Source organism: Oncorhynchus gorbuscha, linkage group LG04, assembly GCF_021184085.1.
Source record: "Oncorhynchus gorbuscha isolate QuinsamMale2020 ecotype Even-year linkage group LG04, OgorEven_v1.0, whole genome shotgun sequence".
NCBI lineage: Eukaryota > Metazoa > Chordata > Actinopteri > Salmoniformes > Salmonidae > Oncorhynchus > Oncorhynchus gorbuscha.
The window spans coordinates 70,574,761-70,600,102 of NC_060176.1; the positions used below are offsets into that span (position 1 = coordinate 70,574,761).

Below are 25,342 nucleotides of genomic sequence, written 5' to 3' on the forward strand. Positions count from 1 at the left end.
CAGTTACACCAGCTCTGTCAGGAGGAATGGACCAAAATTCACCCAACTTATTGTGGGAAGCTTGTGGAAGGCTACCTGACACGTTTGACCCAAGGAATTTGGAAGGCAATGATGAAAACTTCGAAATAAAAGAAATAAAAGCTGAAATACGTGTTGATCCTAACTGACCTAAAAACAGGGCATTTTTACTAGGATTAAATGTCAGGAATTTGAACTTACATTTTACATTACATTTAAGTCATTTAGGCGCTCTTATCCAGAGCGACTTACAAATTGGTGCATTCAAGCTAACAAAGTACTAAAACTTAGGGGGGTGGGGTGAGAGGGATTACTTAACCTATCCTAGGTATTCCTTAAAGAGGTGGGGTTTCAGGTGTCTGTAAACTTCCCAAGTTGAACAATTTAAAGGCAATGCTAACAAATACTAATTGAGTGTATGTAAACTTCTGACCCACTGGGAATGTGATGAAAGAAATAAAAGCTGAAATAAATTATTCTCTCTACTATTATTCTGACAATTCACATTCTTAAAATAAAGTGTTGATCCTAACTGACCTAAAAACAGGGCATTTTTACTAGGATTAAATGTCAGGAGTTGTGAAAAACTGAGTTTAAATGTAATTGGCTAAGGTGTATGTAAACTTCCGATGTCAACTGTACCTATTCGAGTCAGTGTTCTCAACTCTGACAGACTTTTAAAAAACAAGTACAGAAAAAAGTTACGGCTGAGCATGACCTCAGTGTTGCAATGTCAAAAACGGGGCCCAGAATACACATGCTTGTTGAAAACTTCAACCAGACACACACCTCTCATTAGGACTGTGTGTGTGTGTGTGTGTTTCTGGTCTACATCTGTGTGATATGATCAATGAGTTTATTCCAATTCAGAATAAAAATGTATTGTATTTTACCAGCAACAGTTCCAACTTAGACTTTTCTTAGACTTTCTTTCAACAATAATTTATACAGTACAATGTACAGTAGGCCTGATCACTTTTTCATCTGTACTGTTACTTAGGGTTCACTATCAAAAACTGAGCCTGTGTGTGTGTTCTGTTATTCATCTGTGTGATGTGATCAATCCGTTTTTTACAGTTCAGAATTAAAATGATTAATTGTATTTTAACAGCAACAGTTCCAACCTAGACAGATATGTAAGAGTGTTTTTAATGGGGGAAAATAAACATTAATAGATATTTAGATATTTAATTGCATTGTTATTTGTTTTTGTCTATATTGCATTTGTTTAAGGCATAAGGGCAATGAAATGTACCGATATGTATGTATAGTTGCATATTTTCCTAAGCTTAGGTCCAGGTAAACACAGAATTTCTCATTTGGGTCCCAGGTTGAAAAAGTTTAAGAACCCCTGCACTAAACCTCTCTCCCTCCCTAAAAGCTTCACTTTTACTTTACTTGAACCCTTAATGGTTCCCAAGTAGACTACTAAGAAAAGCTCATCCATTGTTTAAAAATGGCTTTTTTCGATTAATTGAAAATTATACTTTTTTCAAAGTATCTCGCTGTTTCAAAATAAGAATTGCAAAGCTAGCTACAATTTCAATTTCATCCCCCTGAAAATATTGAACAAATATAACAACAAATATTATGGCTGAACTCTAATGTGCTGGTTGATAAAATACCTGTATTTATGGCAAAGATGTTCGAAAATTGTATTTTGTTCTTAAATTATATTGTAAATTGGAAAGGTGGAGTTATGTCCTTCGTGGAGTTTTCAGAATTGTACGGGAAGGTCTGCTCAATCCAAGAGTACAGCCAATTGATTACAGTATTACCCCAAAAATGGAAGAGGCAGGTGGCAGTGGGAAGAGGTATGGAACTGGTCTGTCTGCCCAATATAAAGGATCAAAAATGGAAGAGGCAGGTGGCAGTGGGAAGAGGTATGGAACTGGTCTGTCTACCCAATATAAAGGATCAAAAATGGAAGAGGCAGGTGGCAGTGGGAAGAGGTATGGAACTGGTCTGTCTGCCCAATATAAAGGATCAAAAATGGAAGAGGCAGGTGGCAGTGGGAAGAGGTATGGAACTGGTCTGTCTACCCAATATAAAGGATCAAAAATGGAAGAGGCAGGTGGCAGTGGGAAGAGGTATGGAACTGGTCTGTCTACCCAATATAAAGGATCAAAAATGGAAGAGGCAGGTGGCAGTGGGAAGAGGTATGGAACTGGTCTGTCTGCCCAATATAAAGGATCAAAAATGGAAGAGGCAGGTGGCAGTGGGAAGAGGTATGGAACTGGTCTGTCTGCCCAATATAAAGGATCAAAAATGGAAGAGGCAGGTGGCAGTGGGAAGAGGTATGGAACTGGTCTGTCTACCCAATATAAAGGATCAAAAATGGATGGAAGAGGCAGGTGGCAGTGGGAAGAGGTATGGAACTGGTCTGTCTGCCCAATATAAAGGATCAAAAATGGAAGAGGCAGGTGGCAGTGGGAAGAGGTATGGAACTGGTCTGTCTGCCCAATATAAAGGATCAAAAATGGAAGAGGCAGGTGGCAGTGGGAAGAGGTATGGAACTGGTCTGTCTGCCCAATATAAAGGATCAAAAATGGAAGAGGCAGGTGGCAGTGGGAAGAGGTATGGAACTGGTCTGTCTGCCCAATATAAAGGATCAAAAATGGAAGAGGCAGGTGGCAGTGGGAGGAGGTATGGAACTGGTCTGTCTGCCCAATATAAAGGATCAAAAATGGAAGAGGCAGGTGGCAGTGGGAAGAGGTATGGAACTGGTCTGTCTACCCAATGTAAAGGATCAAAAATGGATGGAAGAGGCAGGTGGCAGTGGGAAGAGGTATGGAACTGGTCTGTCTGCCCAATATAAAGGATCAAAAATGGAAGAGGCAGGTGGCAGTGGGAAGAGGTATGGAACTGGTCTGTCTGCCCAATATAAAGGATCAAAAATGGAAGAGGCAGGTGGCAGTGGGAAGAGGTATGGAACTGGTCTGTCTGCCCAATATAAAGGATCAAAACTGGCAGAGGAATAAAAATAGTATAAATAGGAAAGTATACCAGTTTCATTTGAGGACCAGGATGTTGACAACATTCTGCCCCTGAACAGGCAGTTAACCCTCTGTTCCTAGGCCGTCATTGAAAATAAGAATTTGTTCTGAACTGACTTGCCTGGTTAAATAAAGGTAAAATAAAAATATATAAAAAAATATATAGATTGCAAAATAGTCGGGAAGAGATTTTTGATACACCGATTCCAGAGTACAGGGTTTACGAGCTGATATATAAAACAACGCAAGATTCAAGACTTTGTGCTTTTCAGCTAAAAGTGTAATATAGAATTATTGCCACCAACAAAATGTTGAATATTTGGGGCATAAAATCATTGAAGCTCTGCAGATTTTGTTGTCAGGATACAGAATCAATAGAGCATTTATTTTGGTATTGCCCTCAGGTAGCCTGTTTATGGTCTCAGGTTCAGGAATGGCTGAAAATACATAGCATTGATCTAGCAGTTGTTAATGCGAGTGTAGCAAAATGCTTGTGCTTTTAGTTCCGACTATGCAGTAAAATCTAACAACAAATAATCAACAACTACCTTATACACACAAATACACACAAATGTAAAGGGATGAATAAGAATATGTACATATAAATATATGGATGAGCGACGGCGTGCGGCATAGGCAAGATGCAGAAGATGGAGTAGAATACAGTATATACATATGAGATGAGTAATGTAGCATATGTAAAATGTATTAAAGTGCAGATATTTAAAGTGACTAGTGATACCTTTATTAAGTTTGTTTATTGAAGTGGCCAGAGATTTGAGTCTGTATGTTGGCAGCAGTCTCTCAATGTCAGTGATGGCTGTTTAACAGTCTGATGGCCTTGAGATAAAAGCAGTTTTTCAGTCTCACGCTCCTAACTTTGACGCACCGGTACTCACCTCACTTTCTGGATAATAGAGGGGTGAACAGGCAGTGGCTAGGGGGGTTGTTGTCCTTGATTATCTTTTTGGCCTTCCTGTGACATCGAGTGGTGTAGTCGTCCTGGAGGGTAGTTAGTTTGCCCCCGTTGGGCAGACCACACGATTGTGCATCTGTAAAAGTTTGTGAGTGTTTTAGATGACAAGCCAAATGTCTTCAGCCTCCTGTTGCGCCTTCTTCACCACGCTGTCTGTGTGGGTGGACCATTTCAGTTTGTCCGTGATGTGTATGCCGAGGAACTTAAAACCTTCCACCTGCTCCACTACTGTCCCGTCAATGTGGATGGGGAGGGTGCCCTTTCTGCTGTTTCCTGAAGTCCACGATCATCTCCTTTGTTTTGTTGACATTGAGTGAGAGGTTATTTTCCTGACACCACACTCCGGCTACTCACCTCCTCCCTGTAGGCTGTCTCGTCATTGTTGGTAATCAGGCCTACCACTGTAGTGTCGTCTGCAATCTTGATGATTGAGTTGGAAGCGTGCATGGCCACGAAGTCATGGGTGACCAGGGAGTGCAGGACAGGGCTGAGAACGCACCCTTGTGGGGTCACAGTGTTGAGGATCAGTGGGGTGGAAATGTTGTTCCCTACATTCACCACCTGGGGGTGGTCAGTCAGAAAGTCCAGGACCCAGTTGCACAGGGCAGGGTTGAGACCCAGGGTCTTGAGCTTGATGACGAGTTTGGAGGGTACTATGGTGTTAAATGCTGAGCTGTAGTCAATGCACAGCTGATATGGTCATGGATATGGAGGTGATATTGTCCATGACTAGTCTCTCAAAGCACTTCATGATGACAGACGTGAGTGCAATGGGGCGATAGTCATTTAGTACAGTTACCTTAGAGTTCTTGGGGACAGGAACAATGGTGGTCATTTTGAAGCATGTAAGGACAAGACTGGGATAGGGATTGGTTGAATATGTTCGTAAACACACCAGCAAACTGGTCTGCGCATACTCTGAGGAAGCGGCTAGGGATGCCGTCTGGGCCGGCAGCCTTGCGACGGTTAACGCGTTTAAGTGTTGGCCACGGTGAAGGAGAGCCCACAGGTTTTAGTAGCAGGCCGTGTCAGTGGCACTGTATTGTCCTCAAAGCGAGCAAAGACGTCGGTGTCAGCAATGGGCTGGTTTTCTTTTTGTAATCTGTGATTGACTATAGACCCTGCAGCATACGCCTCGTGTTTGAGCCGTTGAATTGAATTGCGACTCTATTTTGTCTCTATACTTACGCTTTGCTTGTTTGATTGCCTTGCGGAGGGAATAGCTGCACTGTTTGTATTCAGTCGTGTTTCCGGTCGCCTTGCCATGAGTAAAAGCGGTGGTTAGCGCTTTCAGTTTCGCACGAATGATGCCATCAATCCATGGTTTTTGGTTGGGGAAGGTTTATATGGTCACAGAGGGAATGACATCTCCGATACACTTCCTAATAAACTCGCTCACCGAGTCAGCGTATAACAGAAGGCAAAAGCCTGAGAAAAATCCAATCCGGAAGTGCCTCATGTTTTGAAAGCGCTGCGTTCCAATGCGTCCCTATTGAGCAGTGAATGGGCTATCAACCAGATTACTCCTTCTCCGTATTCCCGAAGGTGTCTACAACATTGTGACGTAGTTTTACGCATTTATGTTGAAGAATACACGTAAGCGGCTACATTGCGCAAGTGGTCAACAGATGCTCCCAGAGAGATTCTCGCGTAAAATACAGAGGTAGCCATTACTCCAATCGGTCCTACTGAAAAACGGATTGTCCCGATGGATATATTATCGAATAGATATTTGAAAAACACCTTGAGGATTGATTATAAACAAAATTTGCCATGTATCTGTCGATATTATGGAGCTAATTTTGAATATTTTTTGCCGTTTTCGTGACTGCAATTTCCAGGCGACTTCTCAGCCAAACGTGAAGAACAAACGGAGCTATTTCGCCTACAAAAATAATATTTTTGGAAAAAAGGAACATTTGCTATCTAACTGGGAGTCTCGTGAGTGAAAACATCCAAAGCTCATCAAAGGTAAATGATTTAATTTGATTGGTTTTCTGATTTCCGTGATCAAGTTACCTGCTGCTAGCTGGACAAAATGCTATGCTAGGCTATCGATAAACTTACACAAATGCTTGTCTAGCTTTGGCTGTAAAGCATATTTTGAAAATCAGAGATGACAGGGTGATAAGGCTAAGCTGTGTCTCAATATATTTCATTTGTGATTTTCATGAATAGGAATATTTTCTAGGAATATTTATGTCCGTTGCGTTATGCTAATTAGTGTCAGGCGATGATTACGCTCCCTCGTGCGGGATGGGGAGTCATCAAATCTGTCGTTCTACCCCTGAACAGGCAGTTAACCCACTGTTCCTAGGCCGTCATTGAAAATAAGAATTTGTTCTTAACTGACTTGCCTAGTAAAATAAAGGTAAAATACATTTTTAAAATATCCCAGTCCACGTGTTCAAAGCAATCTTGAAGTGTGGAATCAGATTGGTCAGACCAGCATTGTATTGACCTGAGCACGGGTCTTTCCTGTTTTAGTTGCTGTCTATAGGCTGGGAGCAACAAAATGGGGGGGATTGTGGAAGGGTTCTCAGATGGTTGAGGGACAGCTATTGGGGATCTTGGAGGGTTCAGGTCCCCATGTTTTGGCCTGGTGGGAGATCTGTTGATGTGCCCTTGGGCAGGGCATTGACCCTGGATATTTCGGTGTGTCGCTCTGAATGGGAGTCTGTTGGATGACTGGTGTGGTGTAGTTGTTGAGTGGCTTCACTGCAAGTATATTGTATGTTTTGGGTATTTAAAAAAAACAAGGTAAAAAAATAAATAAAATAAATAAAGGCATTGTTTCTTGCCTTATGCTGGACATCATTCACAAGTGATAATATATAAGTGATAGGCTAATATTGTCACCCATCACTAAATACTAAATAATATATGTGTGACATTTGTTTTGAATTTGAATGGACCATTATCAGTCACCTGTCTCGAAACAGAGGCAGCGTGAAAAAATACATGCACTTAAAAAGTGAATGGAGGTTCATTTTCATGCCAGCCAGGTAGGCTATACTCCTGTTGTAAAGATAAGCAATGTGTGTTAATATTAGAAAAGTTGAGAAATAAAAATATAGCAGGCCAAGCCTATAGAAAGCTGATGGGATCCTCCTCTTTTTAATATTGGCCATCACTCTTGCAATTGCATAGCCTACAGAATGTTGCGCAACATGAGCTCAATGGGCTCTCGTGAAGTGTTTGATTAGATTTTCGATTACATTTGCATTGACATCAGAGTAATTAGAGGGACAATAGAGTGCCCAGTACCAGGCAGTTAGCAATTTGACTGCCTTCATGACTCTCAACTCGTGATCTCCGGTGTGGTGGTAATATGGTCACCGCAACAGCCCTACCCAGGGAGATGAACTAGTTTTTGGGGACATAAATGCCATAACTGGACAAGACCCTGACACTCTCAGCACACAGGGGGACAATCACCTACCTGGAGGTGACAGCATTCCCTCCCAAATATGCCCCCCTAGACAACTACGTCAAAACAACCAACAAAATTGGGTCACAACTCTTGCAGTTCTGTCACACACTGGGTCTGTATATAGTCAATGGTAGGCTTCTAGGGGACTCCTATGGCAAGTACACCTACAGCTCATCCCCAGGCAGTAGTACTGTAGATTACTTTATCACCGACCACAACCCAGAGTCTCTCAGAGCGTTCACAGTCAGCCAACCAACACCGCTATCTGATTTATACCACAGCAAAATCAAAATCTACTTGAAAAGAGTAATGCACAACCATGAGATATCGAGGCCGAACAAACTGGGCAGTGTAGTGTAAAGACCTACCAAAAAACTATTGGCCAACAACAAATTGGCCAACAATCCAATCCCTCCTAGACAACTTCCAGGACAAAATGTTTCCCTGCAATAGCAAAGGTGTAATCTTAGCAGTAGGAAACCTGAACATAGTATTTGACCTAACAGCTAAAATATTGCTAATCAAACAATTATTTTTATTAGTCACATACACAGCGTTGCAGATGTTATTGCAGGGTACAATGAACTGTTTAAGTTCTGAGCACCAACATTGAAGGTCGAAAATAGAAGTGAATGAAACAACAATAACCAGGGTAGAATGTCCTCGAGGGAATGTTTATAGGGGGAGCAGCAGAGGGGGAAGTGAGAAGTAAATTAAACAATAAAAATAATAGTAAATAAATATTTATAACTGTAACAATGATAAATGTCCATTTGGGGGTGGGGGCAGGGTAAATTACATCTCAAGGATGATCAATGGAAATTGGATGCACCTGAGCTCAATTTGGAGTGACATAGCAAAGGGGTGTGAATACTTATGTAAAATAGTTATTTCTGTATTCAATACCTTCGTAAAAATATAAAAAAACATGCTGTTGTCTCATTCTCATTAGGGCTATTGTGTGTAATCTAATCAGTAACATAACAAAATGTGGAATAAGTCAAGGGATATGAATAATTTCTGAAGGCACTGTTTGTGGTCTGTCGTACGATATTTACTGTAGGTAAGAAACTAATTTGACATTTGCTCAGGATATTGTTTTCACTGAGGAAATGTTGGAGTCTGCTATTGATGATACTGCAGAGGATTTTCCGAGCTTACTGTTGATGCAGATTCCACGGTAGTTATTGTGGTCAAATTGAGCTCTACTTTTGTGAATTTGGATGATCAGACCTTGCTTCCAAATACTGGGGAATATGCCAGTCCGTTGAAGACTAAGAATAGCCCATTTGAAATTGTGGTCTGTATATTTTATTATTTAGTTTAGTATACCATCAACACCACAGGACTTTTTGGGTTGGAGGGTCTGCATTTTGTCCTGTAGCTCATCCAATGTAATTGGAGAATCCAGCTGGTTCTGGTAGTTTGGCAAATGATCACGTACTGTATATGTGTTTGCGCCTGGTTCTTTGTTATATGGTCAAAAAGGTTGGAGAAGTGGTTTATTGCAAAAATGTCGAACAACATGTTCTCACTTTGCCATTATGGTGTATTGGGTGTAGATGAGTGAAAAAAAGCTGTAACACAACACAATGTGCAATAAGTCAAGGGGTATGAATACTTTCTGAAGGCACTGGCACTGCCGTGGGGCGAGACAAGGATGCACCTTGAGCCCAACCCTCTTCAATGAATATATATATATATATATATTCATGAATTGGCGAGGGCACTAGAACAGTCTGCAGCATCCGGCCTCAACTTACTAGACTCTGAAGTCAAATGTTTACTGTTTGCAGATGATTTGCTTCTGTCCCCATCCAAGGAGGGCCTACAGCAGGGATCATCAACAAGATTCAGTCGAGGGAGGGGTCATTTTGTTCTTGAGCGGACGGTCGGAACGTTTTTAACAAATAATTTGTAGACTAACAATTTACCACAAGAAGCCCAAACAGATATATTTGACTAAAACATAATAATTTCAAACCTTGCTTACATTTGTATACGATCACTCTTTTATGTGCGGCAGTACTTAAATTAAATCACTTGGAGCTGATTTGCTGGTGTTTTTACAGTATTTTATGTCCAACATTTGTATTTTTTTTAAGTTAGTTTTGCTCATACAACTTGGGGGGACAAATTCGATCCATGGGCCGCCGGTTGGGAAACTCTGGCCTACAGCATCACCTAGATCTTCTGTACAGATTCTGTCAGACTTGGGCCCTGACAGTAAATCTCACTAAGACAAAAATAAAGGTGTTCCAAAAAATGTCCAGTTGCCAGGACAATTCTATCTAGACACCTTTGCCCTAGAGCACACAAAGAATTATACCTACCTCGGCCTAAACATAAACACCATAGGTAACTTCCACAAGGCTGTGAACAATCTAAGAGACAAGGAAAGAAGTGCTTTTCATGCCGTCAAAAGGAACATAAAACTCAACATCCCAATTAGGATCTGACTAAAAATAATTAAATCCGTTATAGTACCCATTGCTCTCTGTGGTTTTGAGGTCTGTGGAGCACACACCAACCAAGAATTCACAACATGGGAAAATGATCCTTCATGTACAATGCAAAACATCAAACAATGCATGCACAGAGCAGAATTAGGACTGTAGCCGCTAAATATTAAAATCCATAAATAACTGTTAAATTCTACAACCACAAAGCCCCCACCTACAGAGATGAACCTAGAGAAGAGTCCCCTCAGCCAGCTGGTTCTGGGGCTCTGTTCAGAAACACAAACAGACCCCACAGAACCCCAGGACAGCAACACACTGGAAAGAATCAAACAAAAAACTGAGCAAACTGGAATAGTATCTGGCCCTAAACAGAGAATACACAGTAGCAGAATACCTGACCACTGTGACTGACCCAAAATTAAGGAAATCCTTGACTATGTAGACTCTGTGAGAGAGAGAGCCAGGTATGCCTATGTGCCCACTGCCCAAATAAATGAGGTGGAAACTGAGATACACTTCCTTACCTATTGCCAAAGTTATGACCATATCACAGACATATATTTCCCACAGATTACACAGATCCACAAAGAATGTGAAAACAAATCAAATATTGATAAACCCCCATATCTGTTAGGATAAATACCGCAATGTGCAGTCACAGCAGTGAGATTTGTGACCCATCACCATGAAAACAGAACAACCAGTGGAGCACAAACAACATTGTAAATACAACCAATATTTATCTGTGTACTTATCTTCCCCTACTATTCGTACTACAACTATGTGCACAATGTTAAAAACAGTGTACAAAGCTGATAATAATACATTTGAAATATATGTATCCCTTTGAAACCTTTGAGTGCAATGTTAACTGTATATTTTTGTATGTTTTTTATGTGCTTTTTTGTTTCTTCTCACTTTTGTTAATGGTTTATTTCACTTGCTTTAAAGCCACTTTGAATTGAGAGAGAGAACTTTGGGTGGGTGTTATTGGGATGATGATGTGCCCCACCCTGGCCAGACATGAGCCACTCTACTGTCTGGCTTTTTCAGCTACTCAAGGGATCAGGGAGGAAATAAAAATATTTTTAAAAAAGAGGAAAAACAACAACAAAAAAGAAATTAATTAATGAATTGAAGTCAATTCCCAGAAATCCCCAATAGTCTTTGTGGCCTGGACGTGGGTAACTCTCTCCTCTCAGTTGGGCGGCTAGTGATGATGTTATTGAGTGATGATGTCATTTTTGTGTCTCTGGGGAAAGAGGGCTAGGGAGTAGACCTAAGATGAGGAGCACGGGCACAACAACCCACAGATAAGTGGACTGCATCGTAAAAGTGGAAAGTTACTTCCTTTTTTCGTGCCCTCAATCTAAACATATACGTGCACGCGTGTACACATACACAGTCCTTACTCTGCAAGGAGGTGCTGCCGCTCCTGCCGGAGTGTCTGATTCTTCTCCTGCAGCCGTCTGTTCTCTGCCTCCAGGTCAGCGCTGTGCTCCAGAGTGTGGGCTATCATCTCCCTGTTGAGATCCACAGGGGCAGGGTGCAGCTCCACTGCACCCATGTTCACCTACACATAGAGATGGTTGGGAAAGTAGAGGGAGAGAGAGAAACAGACAGAAACAGACAGAGAGGTGGTTGGGAAAGTAGAGGGAGAGAGAGAAACAGACAGAAACAGACAGAGGTGGTTGGGAAAGTAGAGGGAGAGAGAGAAACAGACAGAAAGAAAGAGGGGAACAAGATTAAGTGAAGTTCTCTTCTTGAGCGTGTGCCTGTGTGTTTATGCAAAGTGTTAGTAGGTGTGTGGTGTGTGTGAGGAAACAATATCAGTGTGGGATTCACTACTATCGCTTTAGAACCCACTACAGAACAAGCACCCAGCTCTCTACCCACCCAAACGTGCATTCAGCAGCAAGGAAGCAGCCTCTCAGCACAAGAGGAACTCAAAGTTGTTTATCAGAATGGAGTGCTTTAGAGGAGATACTAGACTTTTAGGATCTAGGCCTCGGTGGCTTGAAGACAAGACTTAAAGTTCCAAAGCTCCCGCTCTCTCGCTTCATCTCACTTACTCCTTGGTGAGAGGGAGTGATGTAGGTAAAGAGAGGAGAAAGGCAAGAAGGAGGTGAGACTGAATAGGGAAAATAAATGCTCCAAGCTTTTTCTAGTCTCCTGTCTTGTCCCACTCACCATCCCCACTCCTTCTAAACAAGGTATAACAGTCAACTTAATTCATCGGTCCAGACACATCTAGCTACAGTACTGTACTTCCTAGGGGCTCTTGACTGACGTGTCATTATGGGGCGTCCCACAATCGTCATTCTCTGTTTTTATACACTAATAACACAGGAACATCCATTGATCTGAGCGCATAGACAGAGAGAAAATAAGTCATCAAATGGTGCCAAGATGAGGTCATCAAACAGAGACAGGGTGGGAGTTGGTTTACTGCATTTCCCTCTCTTTCTGTAACATGTTGAACACACTTCTAAGCTTCACTCTCTCAGGTAATGAGGTAGCCCGCTGTGTGTCTGCTGTTGTTTCCTGAAGGATACAGACTGGTGGTACAGTGAGTGTTCCTTATAAACCTGTCAGCTTGAGGGGGGCTGTCTCTGCTTCTGGCTAGCCGTCTCCCATCTTTCACCCTCCTACAAATGGGCACTTGTCTGGGTCATATCTACTAACCTATAGGCATCCAAAAAAGCACCTTTAAAATCTGTATGGCAAAGTGACCTGTGACGGTCCTTACTAGTGCATGTAGCTATAACAAAGTGGAAATGTAGGTACAGTAGTAACTCAATCACATCAATTGAGTTATGCTAGCTAATATGTTGTCAAAGATTGTGATGTTGTTGAGGTCAAGGTGGCTGGAGTAGCTAACTGAATGACATAACGCACAGCTCCACCCTCTCTCTCAGTCACTCTTTCCTTCTCTATGAAGTGGTCTAAATACCGGATGGCGCTAGCTGGATGAATTAGCTAGCTAGCTATGTTAGGTAGTTAGGCCATGGCTAGTAGTACCTTATATTGGTTTCTCGCAGTCATAGACTGAATTGTACATATACTTACAATTATAAAATCAATCATAAATAATGAACAAATGGTAAAATCCTAAACTAGCAAAACACCTGAGTAGTCAGGGTTTGAGTGAGGCCAGGGTGCCAGGGACAACATATTCCAGAACTGGTTATACGAAGCAGATGTAGATGGACAGTAGGTCTGCTGTGGTTACAGAGAAGTGCTTAATGCGCTTGAGGAGGAACTGCTTCCTGCTGGTACTTGTGGTCATGGTGTCAACCTGGCTGCTCCAGCGCAGGTCCTGCTGGACAGTGAGACCCAGCACCCTGAACTTTGATGTCTATGACAGGGGGACACCATTTAAATCAAATCTAATTTTATTTGTCACATACACACGGTTAGCAGATGTTAATGCGAGTGTAGCGAAATGCTTGTGATTCTAGTTCCGACAATGCAGTGATAAGCAACAAGTAATCTAACTAACAATTCCAAAACTACTGTCTTATACACAGTGTAAGGGGATAAGGAATATGTACATAAGGATATATGAATGAGTGATGGTACATTGATGAAGAGGGGGTGGTGCAGGCTGGGTTTTCAGAGAAGATGACATGCATCACTACACATTTATTCTCATTGAGAAGCATGTCATTGGTAGCGGTCCAGGTGCTGAGATCATCCAGTTCCCTCTGCATTGATGATGGTTGCTGCAGTTTCGTGGTTTCAAGCAGATTCATGTCATATTTCGACATGGTTGGCAGCTTCATGTGAAGCATCATTGATGAGGGCAAGGAAAATGACAGGGTCAAGGAAGGTCAGAGATTAGAAGGTCAGCTAGCAAAAATGCAACAAGGATGCATCCACCAGATGCGGAAGGAATTGAGCCTTGGGACGAGGTTACGGTTAACGATAGGTAGCGAACAGGCTAATATTTAATAAGCTAGCTAGCTAGCTAGCTAGATAGATAGATAGATAGATAGATAGATAGATAGATAGATAGATAGATAGATAGATAGATTCCCAATATTTCACCATTAAACATAGCTAGGTTTATGTAATGTTCCCTCAAGCTATCAAGCATTATTTCATGATAACATTTGGTAGGTAGAAAACCAGAAAGGCTGGTGGGAGGAGCTACAGTATAGGAGGATGGGCTCATTCTATGGTATGGAATGGAATAAATGGAACGGTATCAAATGCAGCAAATGAATTGAGGCTGTTCTCAACCGTATCTAACGGCAAAAAAGAGCTTCTGGATATCAAGACAGCGATCACTCACCTCAGATTAAACAAATATTTTTTAATTCAACAAGCAGGATGCACAGGACATTCTCCTAACACCCGACAAGGCCAGCATCCCAGATATTTGCAAGAGGAAGAGATGCAGGTACAGAGGACACAGAGTGGGATGCCCCGTGAGGATCTTCAGAAAGCAAGTGGAAAAGCTGCCTTTACTGTCAATATTACTCGCCAATGTGCAATCATTGGACAAAAAATTAGATGTAAGATGGGGGGGGGGGTCTGTGCATATTTGTAAACAACAGCTCATGCACGAAATTTGAGGAAGTCTCTAGATTTTGCTCGCCTGAAGTAGAGTATATTGTGATAAATTGCAGGCCACACTACTTGCCTAGAGAGTTTTCGGCTATACTTTTCATGCCAGTTTATTTACCACCACAGACAAATGCTGGCACTAAGACAGCACTCAGACAGCTGTATAAGGAAATAAGCCAACAGGAAACCACTCACAGAAAGGCGGCACTCCTAGTGACCGGAGACTTTAATGCAGGGAAACTTAAATCAGTTCTACCCAATTTCTATTAAAATGTTAAATGTGCAACCACAGGGAAAAAAAATTCTAGATCACCTGTACATCACACACAGAGACGCGTACAAAGCTCTCCTTCGCCGTCTATTTGGTAAATCCAACCACAACTCTATCCTCCTGATTCCTGCTTACAAGCAGCAATTAAAGCAGGAATAAACAGTAACTCGGTCTATAAAAAAGTGGTCAGATGAAGCAGATGCTAAACTACAGGACTGTTTTGTGATCACAGACTGGAACATGTTCCGGGATTCTTCCGATGGCATTGAGGAGTACACCACATCAGTCACTGGCTTTATCAATAAGTGCATCGAGGACGTCATCCCCATAGTGACTGTACGTACACACCCCAACCAGAAACCATGGATTACAGGCAACATTCGCACTGAGCTAAAGGGTAGAGCTGCCGCTTTCAAGGTGCGGGACTCTTATAAGACAAGGTGATGGAAGCTTATAAGAAATCCTGCTAAGCCCTGCAAAGGGCAAAGCGTCAACAAGCAAAGCGTCAACATAGGGCTAAGATTGAATCATACTACACCGGCTCCGATGCTCATCTTATGTGGCAGGGCTTTAGAAACTATTACAGACTACAAAGGGAAGCACAGCCGCGAGCTGCCCAGTGACAAGAGCCTACCAGACGAGCTAAATCACTTCTATACTCGCTTCGAGGCAAGCAACACTCAGGCATGTATGAGAGCATTAGCTGTTCAAGACGACTGCGTGATCACGATCTCCATAGCCAACGTGAGTAAGACCTTTAAACAGGTCAACATTCACAAGGCTGCGGGCCAGATGGATTACCAGGACGTGTGCTCCGGGCATGTGCTGGCCAACTGGCAGGTGTCTACACTGACATTTTCAACATGTCCCTGATTGAGTCTGTAACACCAACATGTTTCAAGCAGACCACCATAGTCCCTGTGCCCAAGAACACAAAGGCAACCTGCCTAAATGACTACAGACCTGTAGCACTCACATCCGTAGCCATGAAGTGCTTTGAAAGGCTGGTAATGGCTCACATTAACACCATTATCCCAGAAACCCTAGACCCATTCCAAATTGCATACCGCCCAAAAAGATTCATAGACGATGCCATCTCTATTGCACTCCACACTGTCCTTTCCCACCTGGACTAAAGGAACACCTATGTGAGAATGCTATTCATTGACTACAACTCAGCGTTCAACACCATAGTAGCCACAAAGCTCATCACTAAGCTAAGGATCTTGGAACTAAACATCTGCCTCTGCAACTGGATCCTGGACTTCCTGATGGGCCGCCCCCAGCTGGTGAGGGTAGGTAGGAACACGCTGATCCTCAACACTGGAGCCCACCCAGAGGTGCGTGCTCAGTCCCCTCCTGTACTTCATGTTCACCCACGATTGCATGGCCAGGAACGACTCCACATGATTGTGGAGAACAGGAAAAGGAGGACCGAGCACGCCCCTTTCTCATCGATGGGGCTGTAGTGGAGCAGATTGAAAGCAACATCGAGAGCATGGTTGCATCACTGCCTGGTACGGCAATTGCTTGGCCTCCGACCACAAGGCACTACAGAGAGTAGTGCGTACGGCCCAGTTCATCACTGGGGCTAAGCTGCCTGCCATCCAGGACCTCTACACCAGGTGGTATCAGAGGAAGGCCCTAAAAATTGTCAAAGACCCCAGCCACCCCAGTCATAGACTGTTTTCTCTACTACCACATGGCAAGCGGTACCGGAGTGCCAAGTCTAGGACAAAAGGCTTTTCAACAGTTTTTACCCCCAAGCCATAAGACTCCTGAACAGGTAATTAAATGGCTACCCGGACTATCTGCATTGTGTGCCCAACCTCTCTTTTACGCTGCTGCTGCTACTCTCTGTTTATCATATATGCATAGTCACTTTAACTATACATTCATGTACATACATGCGGGAGCACCAACCACTGCTCCCACACATTGGCTAACCGAGCTATCTGCATTGTGTCCCGCAACCCACCACCCGCCAACCCCTCTTTTACGCTACTGCTACTCTCTGTTCATCATATATGCATAGTCACTTTAACCATATCTACATGTACATACTACCTCAATCAGCCCTACTAACCGGTGGCTGTATGTAGCCTCGCTACTTTTATAGCCTCGCTGCTGTTATTTTTCACTGTCTTTTTACTGTTGTTATTTATTTCTTTACTTACCTATTGTTCATCTACTACCATTTGTGCACTATTGGTTAGAGCCTGTAAGTAGGCATTTCACTGTTGTAGTCGGCTTACGTGACAAACTTTGATTTAATATGATTAGAAGATTAAAGAAGAGAGGGCAATCTTGAGGATAGAGCTTGCTCAAAAGGGGTGCTTGCAAGTTCACCGTGCTAACTCTATAACTATTTTGGCTTGCCAGATGGTGTATTCAAGTTGGAAAATCTGAACCTCTGAGTTAAAATTAAGTTATTTGCGTAGAGCTCCCTATTGGTTGATTTTGATACTTTCCAAGTGGGAAACTCAGGCCTCACAGCCACAAAGTCATAAACCCCACCTATTTCTACATTTTATCTTCTTAAAATTGGATTTTCTCTAACCCTAACCTTAAATCTAACCCTAAACTTAACCACAATTCTAACCTTATGCACTAACCCTAACCTTAAATTAAGACCAAAAAGCTAATTTTGTTTTACATGCCATTTTTCACGATATAGAGCCCTACGGTGGAGGTGTCATAATACCCATAAAACCTAGCGGTCAAACAGGAAAAAGTTTCCAATCGTTTTTCTACCATTCACTTTTCCCATAGGGAATTTTAAAAACACTTAAAGGGCTGTGTTTCGTGTATCCTTACAATGGCATGACGTTTTGATAACCATGTAAATCTCTCACGGACAAGGTGACTTTTATCAATTTATTTGCCTCTATTTACTCTCAGATTCATAAATGCTAATTAACATCAAAGAAGACATCATGCTTTTGCTTTTCCCTGCAAGCTCCTGCACGTAATCTTTAGTAAATAAGAGTCTGGTAGCAGCAGTTGTGATGTGTGTGTAGCATGAATGTATGTGTGTGTGTGTGCATGTGTGTGCACGTGTGTGTGTGCGCGTGTGTGTGCACGTGTGTGTGTGTGTGTGCGTGCGTGCGTGCGTGCGTGTGTGTGTGTGTGTTTGTGTGTGTGTGTTATGACTGGTTTCACATTTGTTTAAGTTAAAATAGATCTAAAACAAGTGTCATTTTATATTTACAATCCCCTTATCCAAACAGATGACTCATTTACTTAGGTCTTATTAATAGCTCTTATCAAGTTATAAATTACAGTGCATGGAGAATGGTGTTATTTCTATCACAAAAAAGAAAGTTGATGTTTTTCCACTTGGAACCGATAGGTTGCTGGACCTTATTCATAGTTTCCTCACGTGTAAAGGTGGTGGAATTATGAGAGAATTAATACATGCATTTCCACATACTTAAATTCAAGAGGGACGTGTGTAAAAAAATGAATTAAGTTCATTTTACGTATGCATACCTCAGGTCCAAATCCCCCCCCCCCCCCCCCATAGAGAAAGAGGATGCAATGCCTCATGATGAGTTGGGAAACCAGAAGGTAGTGAGGTGCTAAATCTTTGCTGGGCTGTGTTGGGGTCGTTGACCCACTGTAATAAAGGCTGGCGTCTTCAAAAGCTCTCATTAAATGCTTGTAATTTTTGTCTAGGCCAGAGTTGTCCTGGCAGGCCACACAGCTGTTTTCTCCTGGCACGGTGAACCTGATCGTGTCAAAGTAGACACTCCTCATCATCACCGTTCTCTCTATGTTTCCCTTCCTGCTCTCTGTTGGTCTCTTTCTCCCCGTGTATTCTCTCTCACAAAGAAGAGGGTGGGGGCGGCAGCGTAGCCTAGTGGTTAGAGCGTTGGACTAGTAACCGGAAGGTTGCGAGTTCAAACCCCCGTCTGTCGTTCTGCCCCTGAACAGGCAGTTAACCCACTGTTCCTAGGCCGTCATTGAAAATAAGAATGTGTTCTTAACTGACTTGCCTGGTTAAATAAAGGTAAAAATTTAAAAAGAAGAAAACACAAGCAGAAATCAGACTTGTGACGAAACCTGCACACCACACTTTTCAGAAAATACTCAGGCCCAGGGGTTCTTTCCCTCTTTCTATCCCTCTCTCTCCCCTCCCTCTCTCACTCTCTCGCTCTCTCTTCTCTCTATCGTTCCGTTCCTGCTCCCAGCTGTTCCTATTCCCCTAATCATCATTTAGTCTTCCCACACCTGTTCCCGATCCTTTCCCCTGATTAGAGTCCCTATTTATTCCTTTGTGTTCCGTTCCTGTCCCGTCGGTTCCTTGTTTAGTATTCACCATGCTGTGATTGTGTATCGCCCTGTCCTGTCGTGTTTTTTGCCTTCATCAGATGCTGCGTGTGAGCAGGTGTCTCTGTCAACTACGGCCTGCGCCTACCCGAAGCGACCTGCAGTCTGTGGCCGCTTCTCCTGTTATTCCCCTCTACAGACTAGAGGATTTCTGTTATTCCCTGTTTGGACTTGAATAAACTCTGTTTCTGTTAAGTCGCTTTTGGGTCCTCTTTCACCTGCATGACAGAAGGAACCGACCAAGGAATGGACCCAGCGACTTCAGACGCTCGTTACACTGCCGTCAAGATCCAAGGAGCCATGCTCGGCAGACACGAGCAGGAATTGTCTGCTGCTCGCCATGCCGTGGAGAACCTGGCCGCTCAGGTTTCCGACCTCTCTGGACAGTTCCAGAGTCTACGTCTCGTGCCACCTGTTACTTCCTGGCCTGCCGAGCCTCCAGAACCTAGGGTTAATAACCCACCTTGCTACTCCGGGCAGCCCACTGAGTGCCGCTCCTTTCTCACGCAGTGTGAGATTGTGTTCTCTCTCCAACCCAACACATACTCTAGAGAGAGAGCTCGGGTTGCTTACGTCATTTCACTCCTTACTGGCCGGGCTCGAGAATGGGGCACAGCTATCTGGGAGGCAAGGGCTGATTGCTCTAACAAGTTCCAGAACTTTAAAGAGGAGATGATTCGGGTTTTTGACCGTTCAGTTTTTGGTAGGGAGGCTTCTAGGGCCCTGGCTTCCTTATGCCAAGGTGAACGGTCCATAACGGATTATTCTATTGAGTTTCGCACTCTTGCTGCCTCTAGTGAGTGGAACGAGCCGGCGCTGCTCGCTCGTTTTCTGGAGGGACTCCACGCAGTGGTTAAGGATGAGATTCTCTCCCGGGAGGTTCCTTCAGATGTGGACTCTTTGATTGCTCTCGCCATCCGCATAGAACGACGGGTAGATCTTCGTCACCGGGCTCGTGGAAGAGAGCTCGCATCAACGGTGTTTCCCTGCTCCGCATCGCAACCATCTCCCTCCTCTGGCTTTGAGACTGAGCCCATGCAGCTGGGAGGGATTCGCATCTCGACTAAGGAGAGGGAACGGAGGATCACCAACCGCCTGTGCCTCTATTGCGGAGTTGCTGGACATTTTGTTAATTCATGTCCAGTAAGAGGCCAGAGCCCATCAGTAAGCGGAGGGCTACTGGTGAGCGCTACTACTCAGGTCTCTTCATCTAGATCTTGTACTACTATGTCGGTCCATCTACGCTGGACCGGTTCGGGTGCTACATGCAGTGCCTTGATTGACTCTGGGGCTGAGGGTTGTTTCATGGACGAAGCATGGGTTCGGAAACATAACATTCCTTTCAGACCGTTAGACAAGCCTACGCCCATGTTTGCCTTAGATGGTAGTCATCTTCCCAGTATCAAATTTGAGACACTACCTTTAACTCTCACAGTATCTGGTAACCACAGTGAGACTATTTCTTTTTGATTTTCCGTTCACCGTTTACACCTGTTGTTTTGGGTCATCCCTGGCTAGTATGTCATAATCCTTCTATTAATTGGTCTAGTAATTCTATCCTATCCTGGAACGTTTCTTGTCATGTGAAGTGTTTAATGTCTGCCATCCCTCCCGTTTCTTCTGTCCCTACTTCTCAGGAGGAACCTGGCGATTTGACAGGAGTGCCGGAGGAATATCATGATCTGCGCACGGTCTTCAGTCGGTCCCGAGCCAACTCCCTTCCTCCTCACCGGTCGTATGATTGTAGTATTGATCTCCTTCCGGGGACCACTCCTCCTCGAGGTAGACTATACTCTCTGTCGGCTCCCGAACGTAAGGCTCTCGAGGATTATTTGTCTGTGTCTCTTGACGCCGGTACCATAGTGCCTTCTTCTTCTCCGGCCGGGGCGGGGTTCTTTTTGTTAAGAAGAAGGACGGTACTCTGCGCCCCTGCGTGGATTATCGAGGGCTGAATGACATAACGGTTAAGAATCGTTATCCGCTTCCCCTTATGTCATCAGCCTTCGAGATTCTGCAGGGAGCCAGGTGCTTTACTAAGTTGGACCTTCGTAACGCTTACCATCTCGTGCGCATCAGAGAGGGGGACGAGTGGAAAACGGCGTTTAACACTCCGTTAGGGCATTTTGAGTACCGGGTTCTGCCGTTCGGTCTCGCCAATGCGCCAGCTGTTTTTCAGGCATTAGTTAATGATGTTCTGAGAGACATGCTGAACATCTTTGTTTTTGTCTATCTTGACGATATCCTGATTTTTTCTCCGTCACTCGAGATTCATGTTCAGCACGTTCGACGTGTTCTACAGCGCCTTTTAGAGAATTGTCTCTACGTAAAGGCTGAGAAGTGCTCTTTTCATGTCTCCTCCGTTACTTTTCTCGGTTCCGTTATTTCCGCTGAAGGCATTCAGATGGATTCCGCTAAGGTCCAAGCTGTCAGTGATTGGCCCGTTCCAAGGTCACGTGTCGAGTTGCAGCGCTTTTTAGGTTTCGCTAATTTCTATCGGCGTTTCATTCGTAATTTCGGTCAAGTTGCTGCCCCTCTCACAGCTCTTACTTCTGTCAAGACGTGTTTTAAGTGGTCCGGTTCCGCCCAGGGAGCTTTTGATCTTCTAAAAGAACGTTTTACGTCCGCTCCTATCCTCGTTACTCCTGACGTCACTAGACAATTCATTGTCGAGGTTGGCGCTTCAGAGGTAGGCGTGGGAGCCATTCTATCCCAGCGCTTCCAGTCTGACGATAAGGTTCATCCTTGCGCTTATTTTTCTCATCGCCTGTCGCCATCTGAGCGCAACTATGATGTGGGTAACCGTGAACTGCTCGCCATCCGCTTAGCCCTAGGCGAATGGCGACAGTGGTTGGAGGGGCGACCGTTCCTTTTGTCGTTTGGACAGACCATAAGAACCTTGAGTACATCCGTTCTGCCAAACGACTTAATGCCCGTCAAGCTCGTTGGGCGTTGTTTTTCGCTCGTTTCGAGTTTGTGATTTCTTACCGTCCGGGTAGCAAGAACACCAAGCCTGATGCCTTATCCCGTCTGTTTAGTTCTTCTGTGGCTTCTACTGATCCCGAGGGGATTCTTCCTTATGGGCGTGTTGTCGGGTTAACAGTCTGGGGAATTGAAAGACAGGTTAAGCAAGCACTCACGCACACTGCGTCGCCGCGCGCTTGTCCTAGTAACCTCCTTTTCGTTCCTGTTTCCACTCGTCTGGCTGTTCTTCAGTGGGCTCACTCTGCCAAGTTAGCTGGTCATCCCGGTGTTCGAGGCACTCTTGCGTCTATTCGCCAGCGCTTTTGGTGGCCGACTCAGGAGCGTGACACGCGCCGTTTCGTGGCTGCTTGTTCGGACTGCGCGCAGACTAAGTCGGGTAACTCTCCTCCTGCCGGTCGTCTCAGACCGCTCCCCATTCCTTCTCGACCATGGTCTCACATCGCCTTAGACTTCATTACCGGTCTGCCTTTGTCTGCGGGGAAGACTGTGAGAGCCGCCAATAAACGCAGGATTAAGAGTCCAAGGTATTGTTGCGGCCAGAGAGTGTGGCTTTCCACTCGCAACCTTCCTCTTACGACAGCTTCTCGTAAGTTGACTCCGCGGTTCATTGGTCCGTTCCGTGTCTCCCAGGTCGTCAATCCTGTCGCTGTGCGACTGCTTCTTCCGCGACATCTTCGTCGCGTCCATCCTGTCTTCCATGTCTCCTGTGTTAAGCCCTTTCTTCGCACCCCCGTTCGTCTTCCCTCCCCCCTCCCGTCCTTGTCGAGAGCGCACCTATTTACAAGGTACATAAGATCATGGACATGCGTTCTCGGGGACGGGGTCACCAATACTTAGTGGATTGGGAGGGTTACGGTCCTGAGGAGAGGAGTTGGGTTCCGTCTCGGGACGTGCTGGACCGTTCACTCATCGATGATTTCCTCCGTTGCCGCCAGGATTCCTCCTCGAGTGCGCCAGGAGGCGCTCGGTGAGTGGGGGGGTACTGTCATGTTTGTCATTTATTATCATGTCTTGTCCCTGTGCTCCCCATTCTATTCGTTTCCCTCTGCTGGTCTTATTAGGTTCTTTCCCTCTTTCTATCCCTCTCTCTCCCCCTCCCTCTCTCACTCTCTCGCTCTCTCTTCTCTCTATCGTTCGTTCCTGCTCCCAGCTGTTCCTATTCCCCTAATCATCATTTAGTCTTCCCCCTGTTCCCGATCCTTTCCCCTGATTAGAGTCCCTATTTCTTCCTTTGTGTTCCGTTCCTGTCCTGTCGGTTCCTTGTTTAGAATTCACCGTGCTGTGATTGTGTATCGCCCTGTCCTGTCGTGTTTTTGCCTTCATCAGATGCTGCGTGTGAGCAGGTGTCTCTGTCAACTACGGCCTGCGCCTACCCGAAGCGACCTGCAGTCTGTGGCCGCTTCTCCTGTTATTCCCCTCTACAGACTAGAGGGATTTCTGTTATTGGCTTAGGAGGCCAGTGTCTTCGGCCACTGGGGTTATTTGTAATCAATATGACCAATACGAACTGATGGAAGAGGCAAAAAAAATGTAAAATGGCACTTACCCATGGAATGAAACTAACCATTTTTTAAAACATTTGTTCGCACTTCAATGCTAAAAAAGCTTGTTAGCAGGAAAAGCTTTTGATCCATCAACCTCTGGGTTATGCGCCCAGCACACTTCCACTGCGCCACTCTGCTTTCAGCCATTTCAGAAAAGACTAGATCTCACAATCCATGGCTTAGGAGGCCAGTGTCTAAGGCCACTGGGGTTCTTTGTAATCAATATGACCAATACGAACTGATGGAAGAGGTAAAAAAAATGTATAATGGCACTTACACATGGAATGAAACTACGCATTTTTTTAAAAAACATTTTGTTTGCACTGCACTGCACTTCAATGCTAAAAAAAGCTGGTTAGCAGGAAAATATGCTTTTGATCCATCAACCTCTGGGTTATGTTTGCACTTCCCAGCACCATCAACCTCTGGGTTATGGACCCAGCTGCATCCACTCTGCTTTCAGACATTTCAGAAAAGACTAGATCTCACAATCCATGGCTTAGGAGGCCAGTGTCTTAGTACACTGGGGTTCTTTGTAATCAATATGACCAATACGAACTGATGGAAGAGGTAAAAAAAATGTATAATGGCACTTACACATGGAATGAAACTACGCATTTTTTAAAATATTTGTTTGCACTTCAATGCTAAAAAAGCTGGTTAGTGGAAATTGTTTTTGATCCATCAACCTCTGGATTATGGGCCCAGCACACTTCCGCTGCACAACTCTGCTTTCAGCCACTTCAGAAAAGACTAAACCTCACAATCCATGGCTTAGGAGGCCAGTGTCTTCGGCCACTGGGGTTATTTGTAATCAATATGACCAATACGAACTGATGGAAGAGGCAAAAAAAATGTAAAATGGCACTTACACATGGAATGAAACTAAGCATTTTTTAAAACATTTGTTCGCACTTCAATGCTAAAAAAGCTTGTTAGCAGGAAAAGCTTTTGATCCATCAACCTCTGGGTTATGCGCCCAGCACACTTCCACTGCACCACTCTGCTTTCAGCCATTTCAGAAAAGACTAGATCTCACAATCCATGGCTTAGGAGGCCAGTGTCTTAGGACACTGGGGTTCTTTGTAATCAATATGACCAATACGAACTGATGGAAGAGGTAAAAAAAATGTATAATGGCACTTACACATGGAATGAAACTACGCATTTTTTAAAATATTTGTTTGCACTTCAATGCTAAAAAATGCTTGTTAGCAGGAAAACCTTTTGATCCATCAACCTCTGGGTTATGCGCCCAGCACACTTCCATTGCACCACTCTGCTTTCAGCCATTTCAGAAAAGACTAGATCTCACAATCCATGGCTTAGGAGGCCAGTGTCTAAGGCCACTGGGGTTCTTTGTAATCAATATGACCAATACGAACTGATGGAAGAGGTAAAAAAAATGTATAATGGCACTTACACATGGAATGAAACTACGCATTTTTTAAAACATTTGTTTGCACTTCAATGCTAAAAAAAGCTTGTTAGCAGGAAAAGCTTTTGATCCATCAACCTCTGGGTTATGCGCCCAGCACACTTCCGCTGCGCCACTCTGCTTTCAGCCATTTCAGAAAAGACTAGATCTCACAATCCATGGCTTAGGAGGCCAGTGTCTAAGGCCACTGGGGTTCTTTGTAATCAATATGACCAATACGAACTGATGGAAGAGGTAAAAAAAATGTATAATGGCACTTACACATGGAATGAAACTACGCATTTTTTAAAATATTTGTTTGCACTTCAATGCTAAAAA

The 25,342-nt window shown here is 44.0% G+C and overlaps 1 protein-coding gene across 2 annotated transcripts in view; it reads right to left on the reverse strand.

Moving 5' to 3' along the window:
* Window positions 1-25,342, reverse strand: part of LOC124033407 (DNA repair protein XRCC4-like) — an 83,042-nt gene that overhangs the window by 12,992 nt on the left and 44,708 nt on the right. For both annotated transcript variants that reach the window (XM_046345433.1, XM_046345434.1), the window contains exon 3: window positions 11,298-11,458. In XM_046345433.1, coding sequence (XP_046201389.1) covers window positions 11,298-11,458 — 161 coding nt within the window. The remainder of the gene's footprint in view (window positions 1-11,297; window positions 11,459-25,342) is intronic.